Source organism: Pseudophryne corroboree, chromosome 6 (assembly GCF_028390025.1).
Source record: "Pseudophryne corroboree isolate aPseCor3 chromosome 6, aPseCor3.hap2, whole genome shotgun sequence".
NCBI lineage: Eukaryota > Metazoa > Chordata > Amphibia > Anura > Myobatrachidae > Pseudophryne > Pseudophryne corroboree.
In genome coordinates this window covers 412257135-412276340 of record NC_086449.1, presented here as the reverse complement: position 1 = coordinate 412276340, position 19206 = coordinate 412257135, and the positions used below count along the sequence as shown (strand labels likewise).

The 19206-nt window shown below is 42.7% G+C and overlaps 1 protein-coding gene across 3 annotated transcripts in view; it reads right to left on the bottom strand.

Moving 5' to 3' along the window:
- The window catches only part of SEMA3D (semaphorin 3D), a 293106-nt gene that overhangs the window by 11135 nt on the left and 262765 nt on the right, over positions 1–19206 (bottom strand). For all 3 annotated transcript variants that reach the window (XM_063926929.1, XM_063926930.1, XM_063926931.1), the window contains exons 12-15: positions 17419–17641; positions 13694–13782; positions 9485–9526; positions 7881–8038 (exon numbers count right to left, since the gene is read on the bottom strand). In XM_063926929.1, the coding sequence (XP_063782999.1) occupies positions 7881–8038; positions 9485–9526; positions 13694–13782; positions 17419–17641 (512 nt within the window). The remainder of the gene's footprint in view (positions 1–7880; positions 8039–9484; positions 9527–13693; positions 13783–17418; positions 17642–19206) is intronic.

Genomic DNA, 19206 nt, shown 5'->3' with positions numbered 1-19206 from the left:
GAGGTAGAAAAAAGACAATTTGTCCATCGAGTTCAACCTATTTGTGGTCTCCTAAGCAGGTTTAGTAAAATGTAAACTTTATTGAAATATGTAAAATACGAGTCCCAACAAATGTGACATACAAAATGTAAATGTGGATTATAGTGTAAAGAACAATGGGCATGATTTAGGTTAGCACATAAAGCCTATGGTTTATGTACAAACCCGATGGTGTTGGAACTATGCAGCAACGGGGAAAGTTCGACAAAAAAAGGGTGTGTTGACCTCATTGTGTAAGAGTGCCAAGGCCAGGCTCTGCATGTTTGAATGTAGATTTCCTGGCCCCAGCAGAGGAGTTCTGATAGCCAGTCTGAGTAAGCTAAGGCTTATGCAGACTGGCCGAGTGCTGCAACCATCACAATCGATGGTCGCGATGGTGTTCCGATGCTGTGTTTTCAGACGCAGCACTCAGAACACAGATACTGGCAGGAGCTGTCTTTTTCCTACAGACACTTTACTGTAGCATTAGCATATTAGTTGAACGGTATTGCACAACCGCTTCCCTGCAGCTGTGCAGTACCGTACATTTCTGATCAGGCACAGTGAGCAAACAAATATGATTGGATTATCTAATGCCTGCGTAATTGCCGGGGTACTATCAAACAATTGTAAATAACATATTAGCAACTAATTCAAAGATCTGTACAGACGTACAAGAAGTAGAATCTGTAGATCATCACCTTTAGGTCTTTAGTTTGAACAGCATAGAAATGCATACAAGTTTCAATTAATTCAAGTTTCAATTAATTCAAAAGTTCAAAATGTTTTTTCAAACTTTTTCCCATATTCCTTCATTGAACTTTTGAATGATAATTGTGAACTTAATTCTTCTGATTAATTGATTTTTCCTATTCTGACATCTATTGAGCATTGTGACTCAATAAACACCCACTGAATTTTTAACCAGTAACTCATCAAAATCTGTATAACACATAGACATACAAGACACTACACTAGATATCAAGACACTTACCAACACATATGCAACTCACTCATCCCTTTCCTAGGCTGACCCTTCCACCACCCCCCAAATACCCCCTACCCTGAGTTGCGCTTACCACCCCAGAATCTACTAAGAACGGTGTAGGCCTGATAAGTAATGGCACAAATACCTATCCTGTTCCTGGTGCAGCAGATGCTACTGAAAATGGCATGCACTCTGCATACACACAACTCAGAGTAGGTTGCAACTGTGACTTTGTGCCACTGGAATACCCTGCGGTAACCCAGTAACCACTCAGTAATTCCTAAAACTCAGAATCACTCTTAGCTGCTGTATGTTGAGAACAACACATGCACACACAGTTTGTCAAAAATTGTGAGATGCAGCCACATTTGGAATTGCATGTAACTCAGAAATAGGCCCTATATTGTTATAAGTAATGATGAGTGGGTTCAGTTCTCAGAGAACCGACCCCCCCCCCCCCCCTGTCTTCATGTCATGAGCCCGGATCTGAGTCAGGCTCGGGTTTTCCCACCTGATTCAGAAACCAGAGCAAAGCAAAACGTCATCATCCCGCTGTTGGATTCTCGCAGGGATTGGATTCCATATAAGGAGCCGCACGTCCCCGCCATTTCCACTCTGGCATTGGAGAGTGTAGAGAGAGGACGTGTCTCCGTCCTCAGTGGTAGTACCATGTGCTGCATTTGTCACATCACAGTGATTGTGTCCTCTGCTGCCATATGTCCAGTGCTGCTGTATAAGTCCAGTCCAGTGGTGCTGTGTTGTGCTGCATCAGTCCAGTGGTGGTGTGTTGTGCTGCATCAGTCTAGTCACAGTGGTGGTGTCCTCTGCTGCCATATGTCCAGTACTGCTGTATAAGTCCAGTCCATTGCAGTGATGCTGTGTTGTCCTGCATCAGTCCAGTGGTGTTGTCCCTGTGCTGCTGTATATGTCCATTGATACTGCCATATATGTCCAGCGGTACTGCCATATATGTCCAGCGGTACTGCCATATAAATCCAGGGATCCTGCCGTATAAATCCAGTGATCCTGCCATATAATTCTAGTGGTACTGGCATATAAATCCAGTGATCCTGTAATATAATTCCAGTGGTACTGGCGTATAAGTCCAGTCTAGTGATACTGCCGTATATGTCCGTTGATACTGCCGTATATGTCCAACGGTACTGCCGTATAAATTCAGTGATCCTGCAGTATAATTCCAGTGATCCTGCCATATAATTCCAGTGGTACTGGCGTATAAGTCCAGTCCAGTGATACTGCCGTATATGTCCAGTGATACTGCTGTATATGTCCAGTGGTACTGCTGTATATGTCCAGCGGTACTGCCGTATATGTCCAGTGATCCTGGCATATAATTCCAGTGGCACTGGCATATAAATTAAGTCCAGTGACCCTGCCATATATGTCCAGTGGTACTGCCATATAATTCCAGTGATACTGCCGTACATATATATGCCCTGTTGCAAAGCGGATTACTAAGGCCATAACAACTATGCTGGTGTTAGACATGCGTCTGTTATCTGCCATTAGTGCAGTGGGACTGTAGTGCCAACCCTAGATGGGCCAGGTGTTTGTGTTGCACACTTGTGTCGCTTAGCTTAGTCATACAGCTACCTCATTGCCCTCTTTTACTTCTTGGCATGTGCTGTTTGGGTACTATATTTTTTTAAGTGCCATCCTGTCTGACACTGCAATGCCACTAGATTGTTTGTGTTGCTTAGCTTAGTCATACAGCTACCTCATTGCACCTCTTTTACATCTTTGCATGATGTGCTGTTTGGGGCCTGTTTTTTATATCTGCCATCCTGTCTGCCACTGCAGTGCCACTCCTAGATGGGCCAGGTGTTTGTGCCGCACACTTGTGTTACTTAGCTTAGTCATACAGCAACCATACAGCAACCTCATTGCAATTCTTTTTCTTCTTTGCATGATGTGCTGTTTGGGGCCTATTTTTTAACTCTCAAAGAATGATATAAACCGAGTAATATATCAAAACAGGTGCTACTTTGAGCTGGTTTTCCTAGCAGCTGTTGAAAGAGATAGTCACTCTCCACAATAAATTACACACACAAAAAGAAAAACAGCGCTTCTAATAGTCAATTATGCATAAGATGACTGGTGAAGTCCATGATAATCTGAATTAAAATAGAATTTATTAAAAAATATTTAAATGATAGTAATATGACTGACTATCCAAGTATACACATAAAATCATATACAGATAGAAATGATACAGTACACATGCAAGATCAGTAAGCACCGCAAGTGCAATGGTGCAGTGCAAGTGTTAATTGCACCCTCCTTCTTATGGTCATCTAATAAGGGCTATGTGCAAAGTCCTGTTGGTCAAGGACCATATATCAATGCAGGATTGGTCATGGACCAGTGGCAATGGTCCCAGGATATGAATATAGTTACCGATCCTGAGGTATTTATCAAGGAATAAGTCCTTTTAGCGTTGATCCTTTTAGTGTGTTGTTTCACAGGATGGCAACGGATATCAGCGCATTTTATGGAATCCCTCTAACCTTCAATGCTTGGACCGTGTAGAAGCAGGAATCCTCAAACGATTGACCATTAAACCGTAGGTTCATAAAATCCCTTAGACCAGATGAGGAGCAGGTCTGACGCGTTTCAGTGTCCCTGGACAGCTTTTTCAAAGGTGACACAGAATTGCATCTATCCCCTTTATATAGGGTTATTAATTAGATTACCGGTTACACATGTTTTACAATAGTATAAATATTCATATAGTACAAATAATCAATAAACCCTGCAATGGGTAAATAGAGGAGGCAAACCTATAAAGATTATATATTATGACTCAGTTAAACAAGCATTCTAGCCCTTAGAAAACTTTGTTTTATTATTCTTGGTCATGTGACCCACAAAGGTTATAACCCATTCTGTAAGTGGATGGACTTGTTATAGAACAGGATAGGCCTATTGAGATCACATGTATCCATTTAAGATATTTCATTTGTTGGGACATTGAACTGGACAAGCCGATCATGTGACCAGGGCACTACAGGTATCCCTTTTGTCAATCTATTGAAAGTATGTGGTCATGTGACCCCAAAGGCATAACGCCGTCACCTGGTAGCCAATGCTTAGGGCCTGGCAACCTCCAACTTCCAATCACGTGACACAGTGGTCGGCGACCATGTGAAACATTGATATATGCATCATATGGCCCTTCGAGGGAGTTGATTGGATGTCCGTGGCCACGTGTCCCCGGGAGCGTGTCGCCGTTGCTAGGCAACCCAGTGCTACACAAAAAACAATCTGTAAAACCCATCTACATACCACTAATCGAGTGGCTAAGCTTTCCAATATAACAAATAAAGATATTTTCTCTGAACCTGCGTAATACCATTTTTATTAGTAACAATAAGAGTTAACCAGGGTAGCGACTAGAAAACTTTTTAGGTTTGGTTTGCATGGCTGCATAATACTTTTGTTCAGATGGAAATTGAAACCGCTAAAATGAAAACTGACAAGCTTTATATACTTAATAATTTCTTCTGGCCACGGACATCCAATCAGCTCCCTTGAAGGGGCTATATGATGCATCTATCAATGTTTCACATGGTCACGGACCATTGGGTCACGTGACTGGAAGTTGGAGGTCGCCAGGCCCTAAGCGTTGGCTACCAGGTGACGGTGTCATGGCTTTGGGGTCACATGACCACATACTTTCAGTGGATTGACAAAAGAGATAACTGTAGTGCCCTGGTCACATGATCGGCTTGTTCGATCATGTGACTAAGCTCCGGACCATTGCGGGTATTATAAAAAGCCCATTCAAGTGACATATATATATATATATATATATATATATACAGTTCCAGTTAAATGTCCCAACAAATGAAATATCTTAAATGGATACATGTGATCTCAATAGGCCTATCCTGTTCTACAACAAGTCCATCCACTTACAGAATGGGTTATAACCTTTGTGGGTCACATGACCAAGAATAATAAAACTTAACATTTTCTAAGGGCTAGAATGCTCGTTTTACTGAATATAATATATAATCTTTATAGGTTTGCCTCCTCTATTTACCCATTGCAGGGTTTATTGATTATTTGTGCTATATGAATATTTGTACTATTGTGAAACATGTGTAACCTGTAATCTAATTAATAACCCTATATAAAGGGGATAGAGGCAATTCTGTGTCACCTTTGAAAAAGCTGTCCAAGGACACTGAAACGCGTCAGCCCTACTCCTCCTCTGGTCTAAGGGATTTTATGAACCTACGGTTTAATGGTCAATCGTTTGAGGATTCCTGCTTCTACACGGTCCAAGCATTGAAAGTTAGAGGGACTCCATAAAATGCGCTGATATCCTTTGCCATCCTGTAAAACAACACACTAAAAGGATCAATGCTAAAAGGACTTATCCCTTAATAAATACCTCAGGACCGGTAACTATATTCATATCCTGGGACCATTGCCACTGGTCCATGACCAAAACCTGCATTGATATATGGTCCTTGACCAACAGGACTTTGCACATAGCCCTTATTATATGACCATAAGAAGGAGGGTGCAATTAACACTTGCACTGCACCATTGCACTTGCGGTGCTTACTAATCTTGCATGTGTACTGTATCATTTCTATCTGTATATGATTTTATGTGTATACTTGGATAGTCAGTCATATTACTATCTTTTAAATATTTTTTTAATAAATGCTATTTTAATTCAGATTATTATGGACTTCACCAGTCATTTTACGCATAATTGACTATAAGAAGCGCTGTTTTTCACTTTGTGTATCTATTTTTTAAATCTGCCATCCTGTCTGCCATTGCAGTGCCACTCCTAGATGGGCCAGGTGTTTGTGCCGCACACTTGTGTCACTTAGCTTAGTCATACAGCCACCTCGGTGCAACCTTTTGGCCTAAAAACAATATTGTAAGGTGTGAGGTGTTCAGAATAGACTGGAAATGAGTGGAAATAAATGCTATTGAGGTTAATAATACTTAGGATCAAAATTACCCCCAAATTCTGTGATTTTAGCCGTTTTTATGTCTTTTTCAAAAATCATCCAGATCCAAAACCAAAACACGGAAGGGTGGTTTTGTCAAAACCAATCCAAAACCAAAACACGAGCGGGGAATTAGAACCAAAACCAAAACACAAAAAGTGCCTGCTGCACATCTCTAGTTATAAGAGTATTTACCCTGCGGACATGTGATAAGCAAAATGACTGATAATGTGTGCCCAGGCAAAGCACTTGTAAGTTTCTACCTCTGTACATCACGCTTTCTTAGCACTGTGTACGAAATCCCAGCAGTTAGGATTGTGACGGTCGAATGCCGACAGTGGCATCCCGACGGTCAGACTCTCGGCGGATCACTACAAGTATTTTAACCCTACACCTAATCCTTATTAACCCTATCCCACCCCTTCCAAAGTCTAACCCTAACCGTCCCCTCCTGCAGCCTAACCATAGCCTCCCCCTCCTCCAGAACCTAACCCAGACCCTAGTGCCTATCCCCATCCCAAGTATTTACATTTGGGACCCATTGGGATTAATAGTTAATATAATTTAATTTATTTAGCGATATCTTTATTTGCAGTGTATTGTTAATTGAATTCATTATCATATTTTTATAGTTACATTTTGAAATAAAAGCATTGACACGTACATATTTGTCACAATGTTGTCTACAAAAAGGAAGTAAGATAAATAACGTTGGAGACAATAAAGTGGGCTTTGCATCTGACTTGTGTGGCCCCAGTATGATATCTTAACCATGGTGTCTTAGGGCCTAATGCCTGATTCAGATTTGTAAGTAAAGAAAAAAAAGCAAGTACAGATGTGTCCTCATACATTTTTGCTGCTGTCACACCATGCCAGGTGGCATGAGAATCTTCTAGTGTCTGACATTTTTTATTTAATGTTTGCATCTTTTTTTGCCAAAATGCTTCTTAATTGCAACGCAACATGGACTGTGCAGATTAATTTGTTATACAGTATGACATTTGTACAGTATGTCTCCTAATCTGTACACAAAGAACTACAATGTAGTATCTGCACCTTTTTTCCAGTAGAAGTTCTGTTCTGCTCTGTATGCAGACTCAGTCACCCACAATAGACAAGTGTCAAACATCAAATTATTCAGCAGTTACAAATCATGCATATTTGATCAGGGGGTGGGACTAAAATAATAAACCAACCCTATAAATAAACAAACCCAACCCTCTCCTCACACCTGCGATTGCACAGGTGTTATCCCCATTCTGCCCATTTTACTAGGAAGAGGGCCAGATGTGGCAGGAGTACCCTGTCTTACAGGAGCCTGTGTGACTACCCAAAAAATGATGAGTCTCCCACAGGTTTTGGTAGAGTGTGATCCATACCTTTTAAGTATGTTTACTGACTATTTAGTTATTTAGCATAATGGTGTATGGTTATTTACACTGCTCTGCACAAATAGCTCTAGTTTATCTGTGTGATCTTTGTATTAGATGCAGGAGCATTTTAAGATAGGAGGAGGCCTGTCTGTTGCCTCAGTCCGGCCCCCTCCTCTCTAGCTGGCAGCGTTGTGTAGAGTCTGAGCACTAGGAGCTCAGACTCTAATGTGGATGGGGAAAATACTGGGAAATGGCCGCAGCATAATTTCATTAGTGATTTCTGTTCTGTTGCTGCCACTGATGGGGACTCTGGAGAGGTGCGTGTTAAAGAAATGGGTGAAGCATGTGTGGTGTGGGACCCCCTGGACTCAGGGGCCACGTGTGCACCGCACATACTGCACCCATTATAGACATGCCAGTGATTAGACGAATGGTTATTCCAAATGTGGTATCACGATATGTAGGAAAATAACAGTGTGCTATATTAAGTGAATGCATTGTTACCTTTTTGATGTTGGTATATATCGTGAGCAAGAATTTCCATCCCAGGCACAGTAAGGGTCTCTTGCAAGGCAACAATCTGTACACGCCTTCCCATATGTGTCACACCTATGTGGCGACAGCTGAACTAGGCCATCACGAGATGTAATGTAAAGTTGTTGCTGCAATAAATATTTCATATCATAAAATTCCTGAAACTGAATTTTGTTTGATAAAAGTAGTAAATCTGTAATATGTCATAAATTATAATCCAGAAATCTGGTCAGAAGATAACCGCAATTGGTCTTTATCTATGGTCAAATTTCAATGACAGTAACAGGACTATATCAGAGGTTCTCAAACTTGGTCCAAAGGACCCCAAACAGTTCATGTTTTCCAGGTCAACTAGTAGGTGCACATCCATTACTCACTGACACATTTTAAAATATCCACGGGGAAGCTAATGATTTCACTTGTGTTACTGTGAGGAGCCATGGGAACCATGTACTGTTTGGGGTCCTGAGAACCGAGTTTGAGAACCTACTGTATTGACTAAGGACCTTGGGGGTCATTCCGAGTTGATCGCTAGCTGAATTTGTTGGAAGCAATGCGATCAGGCTAAAAATCAGCAGTTCTGCGCATGCGTGTGTGGCGCAATGCGCACACGCGACGTATGGGTACAACGAACAATGTTGTTTTGCACAGGGTGTAGCGATGCATTTCAGTCGCACTGCTTGCCGCAGAGTGATTGACATGAAGTGGGCATTTCTAAGTGGCAACTGACCATTTTCAGGGAGTGTGTGGAACAACGCAGGTGTGCCAGGAAAAATGCAGGCGTGGCTGGGCGAACGCTGGGCGGGTTTGTGATGTCAAATCCGGAACTGAATAGTCTGAAGTCATCGCAAGCGCTGAGTAGGTTTTGAGCTACTCTGAAACTACACAAAAAAAATTTGTAGCCGCTCTGCGATACAACCGTTCGCACTTCTGCTAAGCTAAAATACACTCCCAGTGGGCGGCAGCATAGCGTTTGCACGGCTGCTAAAACAAGCTAGCGAGCGATCAACTCGGAATGACACCCCTTATTCAGTAAGGATTGAAATTTCTGCTAAAGAGCAGTTGCTGCGATCAAATAGTTGCCGCCCAAAAATAGAGAAAAAATGCCCATTACAGAAATTGCAAATGCATTGCAATATGTGGGCTGATTGCAAAACCATATGCAATTCCCGGGAACATCAAAAAATTTTCCTATCTGGCAAGGTCTTCCACAATCTTTGTGACACAAGAGACTGGAAGTGATCATCGCTGACATCAGAGGCCCTCCTTAGAAATGCCTGGACACGACTGCATTTTTTTCAGACACACCCAGAAAATGTCAGGTTTCTGTCCAGAAATGCCGGCTTCCTGTCAGTCAAACAGCAGCTGTATTGCGTTCACGAAGAGTATGCAATATCTGTCATTATTTTTACTTGCGCATACGCAATGCAAATGCTGCTTATGCGCAAGCGTTTAATAGTCGGCCAGATTGCGAATTACAAATTTTCCAATCCTTACTGAATGAGGTCTTATATCATAAGCATAAGTAATGTATTTGACGATTTATATGCAGTAATGTGAATATTGTCACTTACCTGCTTCAGTGATAGCTCGATGTTTGTAATTGGTGATGATTGCTAAAATAAAAAAAAATTTCAATCATAAATGGGCAACATAACTATTAAGTAATAAATGTAAAACATTTTTTGTTTGCTAAAACAGAGTTTGTGTTATTAGTGCTGTCTCTCCCATTGTCACAGATTTTAAACATTCCAAAGAAACCTTTTTACTTCTGTCATTGAATCCACATGTGGGGATCAGTATGAGGTCCCACCGCACGGGATGCCGAATGTCAGGATCCAGACATCGGCATCCCGAGATGTGGAATGGCAGCAGGGGGGGCTAGCGCAGAGAAGCCCCTTGCGGGCTCGGTGGTGAGCTACACTCGCCACAGGTTATATTCTCCCTCTATGTGTTGTGGACACCCATAGATGGGGAATCACTTACCTCGCCGGTATGGTGGCCCTGTTGGGATCCTGGCTTCGGTATTGTGACAACCGGGGTTCCGACTATCGGTATGCTGAATGCATACCCCTATGTGTACCTTTACCTATAATACCTTATAGAACCTGTCTGTAAGCACCTTACTGTATATTATCTCACAACAGGGACTGGCTGGCAAATTTTATCCTGGGGGGCAAGGCCAAAGCACTGGCCCATGAGCAACCTGTCCTTAAAACATGAAAAGCCATTTTGTTAGAGAAAAGTGATGTTTTCACAGACACAAAAGGCTCATTTTCCCTTTGCCATATATATTAATGTGATTACAGCTCACGATAACCATGCTGGGAAAACCTACTGAAGTCTTAAAGTGGACCTCCTGGTTCTGGAATCATCATTCTCATATCGTGTAGCCAGAACAGAAGCAATAAGGTCTTGGGTAATTCAGTACTGGTTAAATTCTGTCTTACGCAAAAAAAGGAACTTACTCTGGGGTGGAACTACCATTGGTGCAGCAGGTGCTTTGCATTGGTGCCCTGAGGGCTAAGGGGCTCACTGCTGCCCAAACCAACAATGAGTTTTTCCCTGGCCTTCCTACAGACCATGAATGGCCCAATGCAGAGAGCAGGATGGGCCCCACTGACTGAAGTACCTGCCCCTTACCTTAGGTAGGCAGGGCGGACCTTGTGTGTGCTGGACTGATAGAGAAGTCTAGCCACCTACTGGATCTAATTAACAGACAGCTTGTATTTTTTATGATTCACTTCTGTCTGTGAAATAAAGTCAGCTCACAATCAGTTTAACTGACACTGTCAGAGTCTGCCTGACTGAGTGACAAACTGGGGAAAACACAAGGGGTGGGGGCCCCTGTAACAGACCCCACCAAGTTACATGCCCTCTGTTCTCCACACTGCACAGGATATAGTGCTTTTACCCCTGTCACCTCTCCCGTCACCCACTGCCTCCCTCTGTCACTCACAGTGTCTCTCTGTCACCCTCTGCCTCCCCCTGCCTTCTGCTGTCACCCTCTGCCTCCCCTTGCATTCTGTTGTCATCCTCTGACTCTCTATGTTAACTTATACCTCCCCTTGACTTACACTGTCACCTTCAGCCCCTCTGCATCTCAATATGTCGTGTGGCATATTGTGAAGTTGGATTGTGGTGGTAGAGGGTGGCACAAGTTATATTTTTGCACCTAGGCCCATCTCTCACATGTTCCACCACTGAACTTACTGATATGCCCCTGTAGCTCACCAGTGCTGCATGGCTATCTCGTTTTGTACCACTGCCTGGCTCATGTCAGCCAAGCAGTCCAATAAATAAAAACAGCAGCTCAGTGGTCACTGGTGAGCTACAGTGGTATCCATGTCATTTAAAAGTAATGAGTGAAAAAAAATCTTTCATTTAAGTTTGAGAAACTGAGGTCCTAATTCAGATCTGATCACAGCAGCAAATTTGTTAGCTAATGGGCAAAACCATGTGCATTGCAGGGGAGGGAGATATAACATGTGCAGAGAGAGATAGATTTGAAGTTATGTATTTTGAATGTACATGGGGGAGAGGAGAAAACAATCAGCAGCCACATGGACAGGAATACATATAAATACCAAATGGGAACAGAAGCACACATGGGTTACGGGCAGAGGAGCACATGGGTACAAGAGAAGGCGCACATGGGTAGGGACAGAGGCACACGGGGGGGTATTGGAGGAGACACACATGAGAAGGCACAGAGTCACACATGGGTACGGGAGGAGGCACACATGGGGAGACAGAGGCTCACATAGGTATGGGAGGAGACACATGGGTAAGGACAGAGGCACACATGGGTACGAGCAGTGGCACACATGTGTAGGGACAGAGGCACACATGGGCAGGAACAGAGGCACACATGGGTATAGGCTAAGGCACACATGGGTAGGGACAGAGGCACATACGGGTACAGGCAAAGGCACACATGGGTACAGGCACAGGAACACTTGGGTAGGCATAGAAACATAGAATTTTGACGTCAGATAAGAACCACTTGGTCCATCTAGTTTGCCCTAAACAGATGTGCACGCACACACTTACACACTAGGTTACTTTTGTAGGATGCCAATTAACCTATCGGGATATTTTTGGCGTGTGGGAGGAAACAGAGTAACCAGAGGAAACTCATGCAAGGAGTGGGAGAATATACAAACTCAATACAGTTATGGCCATGGTGAGAATATAACCCATGACCTCAGTGCCGTGAGGCAGTAATGCTAACCACTATACCTTCCATACTGCCCAAACAGGTGTTCTGCACACCGGTAACACACACTCATAGGTGATCTCCATAGTGACGTGCTCCTCTCTCACACACACAGATGATCTCCACAGTGATACACTCCTCTCACACAATGGAAACACACAGGTGATCTCCACAGTGACGCACTCTTCTCACACACTGGTAACACATACACACACACACACAGGTGATCTCCACAGTGACGCACTCCTCTCACACACACTGGTAACACACAGAGGTGATTTTTTTATTTTGACGCGTTCCTCTCACACAATGGTAACTCAATACACAGAGGTGATCTCCACAGTTGCGCAGTCCTCTCACACACCGGTAACACCGGTGATTTCCATTGTGATGAACTCCTCATACACACCAGTAACACACACACACGTGAATTCCACAGTGACGCATTCCTCTCTCACACACCAGTAACACACACACAGATGTGATCTCCATAGTGACGTGCTCCTCTCTCACACACACAGATGATCTCCACAGTGATACACTCCTCTCACACAATGGTAACACACAGGTGATCTCCACAGTGATGCACTCATCTCACACACTGGTAACACACACACATAGGTGATCTCCACAGTGACGCACTCCTCTCACACACACTGGTAACACACAGAGGTGATTTTTTTATTTTGACGCGTTCCTCTCACACACTGGTAACTCAACACACAGAGGTGATCTCCACAGTTGCGCAGTCCTCTCACACACCGGTAACACCGGTGATTTCCATTGTGATGAACTCCTCATACACACCAGTAACACACACACAGGTGAATTCCACAGTGACGCATTCCTCTCTCACACACCAGTAACACACACACAGGTGAATTCCACAGTGACGCATTCCTCTCTCACACACCAGTAACACACACACAGATGTGATCTCCACAGTGACGCGCTCCTCTCTCACAGTTTACTTGTGAGAATCAATAGCATCTTTTGATGGTGCAGGTTCCAAGAGCCCTGCTTGTTCCTATAGGAAGGTGGTCCAGTGTTGCAAAGAAATATCCGCTCTGCCTCCTCCACAGTGACCTGTGGCCATGCACATGACTCTGATCCCGCAAGTACACATGGCAGACATGGCACTGGTGTCACTGGTACTGAAGTAGCAATGTTACTGATCGCAGATACAGCTGCTTTTCAGAGCAGCTTTCCCAGCACTGGAGCAATGCTGAAGTATCCACTGCCACAACACATTATCCAGCCCCCAGTGATGAATGGCCACATAAAGTGATATCCATTTAGGACAGAGGTTCCCAAATGTGGTCCTCAAGGCACCTAATGGTCCAGGTAAGTATATCCATGCTTGGCTAGCGGTGACTTCATTACCTCAGTAAATTTGATTTCACCATCTGTGCTCACCCTTGGATATACTTAAAACTGGATCATTAGGGTGCCTTGTAGACCGTATTTGGGAACTTCTGCTCTAGGTGATATCATATATATATATATATATATATATATTAATGTAAGGTACAGTAAACAAGAGATAATAAATTATGGTTTGTACCTTAAATATCTGCAGCTCTTCCAGTAAAACCTCTTCCATATTCCAGCTATCTTTTGCAAGACTGATCACTTTGAGAACAGTTCCAACATCTAAAAACACAAACATGTAAGATGAATATTCCACAGTCTACAACTTTTGTAGGTGAATCTGGATGCTAGCTGTTTAATAAACAGGGTTTGTATGGTATATATTATATATATTATATGGTGCATATGTACTGTATTCAGCGTTATGGGGTAAATGTACAGTATTATAGTGGCACAGATTGTGCCGCTATAACACTTCCTGCTTTGCTTCATTAACGAAAAGAAGCAGGAAGGGACATCGACAAGATGTACTAACATCTTGTTTGCCGAAGCGAGGGAGCGAAAGCTCCACCCTCCGACGATGTTCCCCCGAGAACACAGCACTTCAGCTCAATGCTGAAGAACTGTGTCTCCCTGTCCCGGCTGGCTCCAGTGCGCCTGTGTGGGTTCTCGCTACTCATGTGGGATCCCCTGCGCACTCTGGAGCCGGCACCCGCCACAGCCAGGGACAACTCTGTCCCTGTTGTGATGAATGGGCATTGCCACTGACAGCTGTCGAAATCGACAGCTGCAGGTGTCAGAACACATTGGCCACGCTTATCAGCCTGCTATATTTTAGATAGCAGTGCTGATAACCTGTCACCCCGCAGACACAACTGCCTTCATACATGGGGGAGAAACGTGCGCTGATACCACTTCTCACACATAACGACGGGTAATACATTTACCTGTATTTATTTATAACTGCAAAAAATAAGAGATTTATATCCATTACACATTTCTTCTATTTTCAATGAAGATATGTCACAATAATACATATTATATGTGCATATTGTTAATGTATTTTCAGTTAAAAAAATTTATACTGTATATACACCCAATACTTTTAACAAGTCAGGCAGGTGTGGATCATTAGATTGTCAGTGTCTAGGTCGACCACTATAGGTCGATAGTCACTAGGTCGACAGGGTTAGAAGGTCGACAGGGTTTCTAGGTCGACGGGTCAAAAGGTCGACGTGAGTTTTTATTGTATTTTTGTGTCGTTTTCTGTGTACAGTGACTGGGAAGCCGAATTAGTGCACCATGTCCTCTCGCCATGCTTCGCTCGGCACAGATTACAGTTCCAATCATAGTCCACCTGGATCGTTAAGTATGAAAAAGTTCAAAAAAAAGAAATAAAGTGTGAAAAACTCATGTCGACTTTTTGACCTGTCGACCTAGCACATGTCGACCTAGAAACCATGTCGACCTTCCAACCCTGTCGACCTATAGTGGGCGACTTAAACATTGTCGACCTAGACAGTATCGATCTTCAGACCGGATCCCAATTTTTACACTGTGCATGTGTCCAAGCCAAGCATACACAACTATTATCAACTGTGGTCAATTCAATGTAGTACACATCTCAGCCGCATCTCCAGGTGTGACTAAATGGGTGTATTTAGGTGGAAACATATGTAGATTAAGTGTACAGAGAGCATGTCGCAGGTGTGTAGACAGAATTGTGGGCTATTCATTTTTGTGCATATGCAGAGATTTGTGTGATTTTGGACAGACCTCTTGCACCAGATATCCTCATATTGGCCCTCATTCCAAGTTGATTGCTCGCTGGCTAATTTTAGCAGCTGTGCAAACGCTATGCCGCTGCCCACTGGGGAGTGTATTTTAGCTTAGCACTGTTAGCAGAAGTGTGAACGCATGTGCAGCTGAGCTCTACAAAAACAGTTTGTGCAGTTTCTGAGTAGCTCTAGACTTACTCAGCGCTTGCGATCACTTCAGCCTATTCGTGTCCGGATTTGACGTCACACACCCGCCCAGCGAACGCCCAGCTAGCCTGCGTTTTTTCAGACACGCCTGGGTTTTTGCAAACACTCCCTGAAAACGGTCAGTTGCCACCCAGAAATACACCCTTCCTGTCAATCTTCTTGCGGCCGCCAGTTCATTCTTATCTGCCGTCAAATTCTATGTTTCTATGTGCTAAAATATGCAAAAGCAACAGGAGGCATCTTAAGTAAGAAGACACTCACTGCAGGCTTCTTTAGTCTGCTGCTGTATCTGAATATACAGCATCAGATTAACTGTGTGACCATTGGACAACTGAGTAACCCTCTAGGCAGCCGGAACCATTAAAGTTTTGTCCAGGGATGCAGCCAATGGCTTTGATACGTCCAGAAAACAGGGCTAACATTGCCCCCATTTCCTGGAGCAGACCACCTCCATGCCGTCAAATGGCTGCAGACTATCACTCACCTGATGTTTTCAGCCGCACTGCATACAACACTGCAAGTTATGACCAGCACATGCCTAATGTTGCTCCTGCGCATTCACAGATTGAAAAAAAATGACAAACTGCAAAATCTTGGCGTCAGCGTATGACTCTGAACCAGGTCCAAAAGCATTACTTCATAAAAATATAAAATGCCTGACTGATCATTGTTACTCCTGCGCTTGCTTTTATATTATAAGCATTTCTACTGTACATGTGCATATATAATAAGTGGAATTGTTTTTATTTTGTATAGTCTTAGAATGTGCAGAACTTAATCAGACTGAAATCCTTGGGGCATATGTCTCCTTATAGGCCCTACACACATGCCGATTTGTTTGAAAAATATGAACGATCTCGTTCATAAATGAACGAGAACTCGTTCATATCTTTCAGTGTGGAGGCTCCAGTGATGAACGATGCCTGGCCCCGCGCTCGTTCATCGCTGGTCCCCCGTCGGCTGTGCATGCAGGCCAATATGGACGATCTCGTCCATATTTGCCTGCACTTCAATGGAACCGCGTGACGGGGGAGTGAAGAAACTTCACTCCCCCCGTCACTGCCCCTCCCGCCGCCGGGTCGCCCGTCGGACGTATCCGCCGCAGCTCGGCGGCAGATCGGCATGTCTGTAGGGCCCTTTAGGGAGGACATAGTTTTTTCAATCATCCTGGGGCAGCTCCTGATTCTAATTAAATAATGTTATTCTCACAGAATACTTAATGCTGAATACCATTTTTTTTCAAATGTTTATATATATATATATACACACACACACACACACACACACACACACACACACACACACACACACACACACAGTATATGTAAATCATTTTCAAAATACAATAACAAATTATTATTATTATCCCTGCAATAAAATACTAGAACTTGTAATTTCTATTATTTTACAAATGCACTGCATTGAACAAAAGAAAGTGTCTTTACATGGACTCCTATTGCAATACACAATCTAGAGGACAAACTCTTACATGAAGCAGTGGCTCCCTCTGCTGCCAGTTATGTAAAAAGTAATTGACTATTGACTATACACACGTACAGTCAGTGCTATTTTTCAGTAAGAACCAGCAGGAATTTAGTTCCTGAACGTCTCTTTAAATATAATATAATCAGGAACTGGGTTCCTGAACCTGTCCTGGAACAAAATGTATGTTCCATAAGATTAGTTTTATTTTAAAGTCCATTTTGAGTGCCTTATTTTCTAAAAACGATCACTTTTTTTTAATAGTTCCACCCCCAGACCTGTAGCTCCTGAACCTATTTTTTCAGAAACATAGTACTGCTTACAATATTTGATTACCTTGCTATCCTAGAAATTACCATGTTATAATTTGTTAAGGGTCATCATAAAATATTAACTGTGCACCTTTTGTAAATTAACTAACTTCATAATATAAAATATAGTGTCACTTTACCTGTCCCAAGAAACATGACATCATACTGGCCATCCTCTGCTACAACATGGTCCACAGCAATCTGAGTCAGCTTGTAGTCCACATTGAGTCTGGTGAACACAGGTCGACCATGACGGGGATACACTGACTTGTACATGAGGGGATGGTTCTTCACAAAGCTTATCACATCATCTGGAAAATCTTTGGTAGATTTGATCACCGGGTCATACGTTTTGCTTGGACACTGTAATAAAGAAAAAGATTGAGAATTTTGTTTAGACATGTAACTGAAAACATATATTGAACATACTTACAAGTTGAGTTTCCCATGGCCAAATGCTTGGAACCATAGTTATTATGGATTTTGGATTTTTCCATATTTTTAAATATTTGCATACCATAATGAGATATCTTGGGGATGGGACCTAAGTCTAAACGCAAAATGCATGTATGTTTCATATATACATAGCCTGAAAGTGATTTTTTTGTTATATTTTCAATAATTTTGTGCATGAAACAAAGTTTGTTTACAATGAACCATCAGAAAACAAAGTTGGCAGTCTCTCAGTTGCGCTCAAACAATTCTGGATTTTGGATATTGGATTTGCGGACATGTTAGACTCAACCAGCACTAAAAAAAAAATGACAATTACAATTATATTCAGATGATTTGTACATTGCTGTAGAAGGGATCCCTTTTCTATTTTGTTGTCTGAAGCAAGGGGGAAAAAATGAAAACGATACTGAATTTCTGCATCCAGATCCCCATCTAGTGGTCTGAAACCATATTACTAGTGAATTATACTGTACAAGAGTAGTCAAATTAGACTGGTAAATATTGACTGTAGTTGATACATTACTTTTTATAAACCATTTTCCTGTAATATTCATAAGGCAGTTAGTGCTAATATAAAGCAGTACTTCTGTATTCATTGTGAAAGTATGATCAAACTTTGATGGACAGTATATATAAAGGTATATAATGTGCTTGCATTTATGTTGTTTATAATAATAATAATAATAATTTTATTTATATAGCGCTCTTTCTCCAACAGGACTCAAGGCGCTTTACGGACATCAAAAACAATGCACTTAATAAAGAAGATTTAAGTAATACAGCAATAAATAAGCCACACAGACATAAAAGAAAACCTTGAGCACACAGAAAGCATAACGCATGATTGGCGTAGGCATTTTTGGTAATAACTTCCAAGGGTTGTGTATTCCACCCTCACAAGAATTACTCAGGGTGGAATAGTCCACCCCTAGAACAGATAACACAAAATGGGGAAATTGCAGAGTCCTAAAGTTCAGAGTAGGGTTCCAACAAAACTATCAGGTTCATGTATTTTTCATCCCATCCACAAGTGCACCAGATGAGGCAGCCATGTTGGGCGCACTATGAACATTACACTGTGGGAGATGAGCCATACAAGAGCCAAATGCATGTATGGAAAAACTGACACGGGTGTAGTAGTGTGCTATACCCTGCATGGAAAGATACAAATGAAGCACACCCTGCCCACGGAGGAACCATCCAAGGCAGCCATCTTGGGCGCACTGCATAGGTTGCTGCTGGCAGGGTACAAAGCGGATCGGTGCTGGGCGAAGGAATTAACAAAAAATCCATTCGCACAGCCGATCGCAAGAAGACAGACAGGAGGAAGGCGTTTATGGGTGTCAACTGACCGTTTTCATGGAGTGGTTAGAAAAACGCAGGTGTGCCCAAGCGTTTGCAGGGCGGGTGTCTGATGTCAATTCCGGGACCGGACAGGCTGAAGTGATCACAGCAGCTGAGTAAGTTCAGAC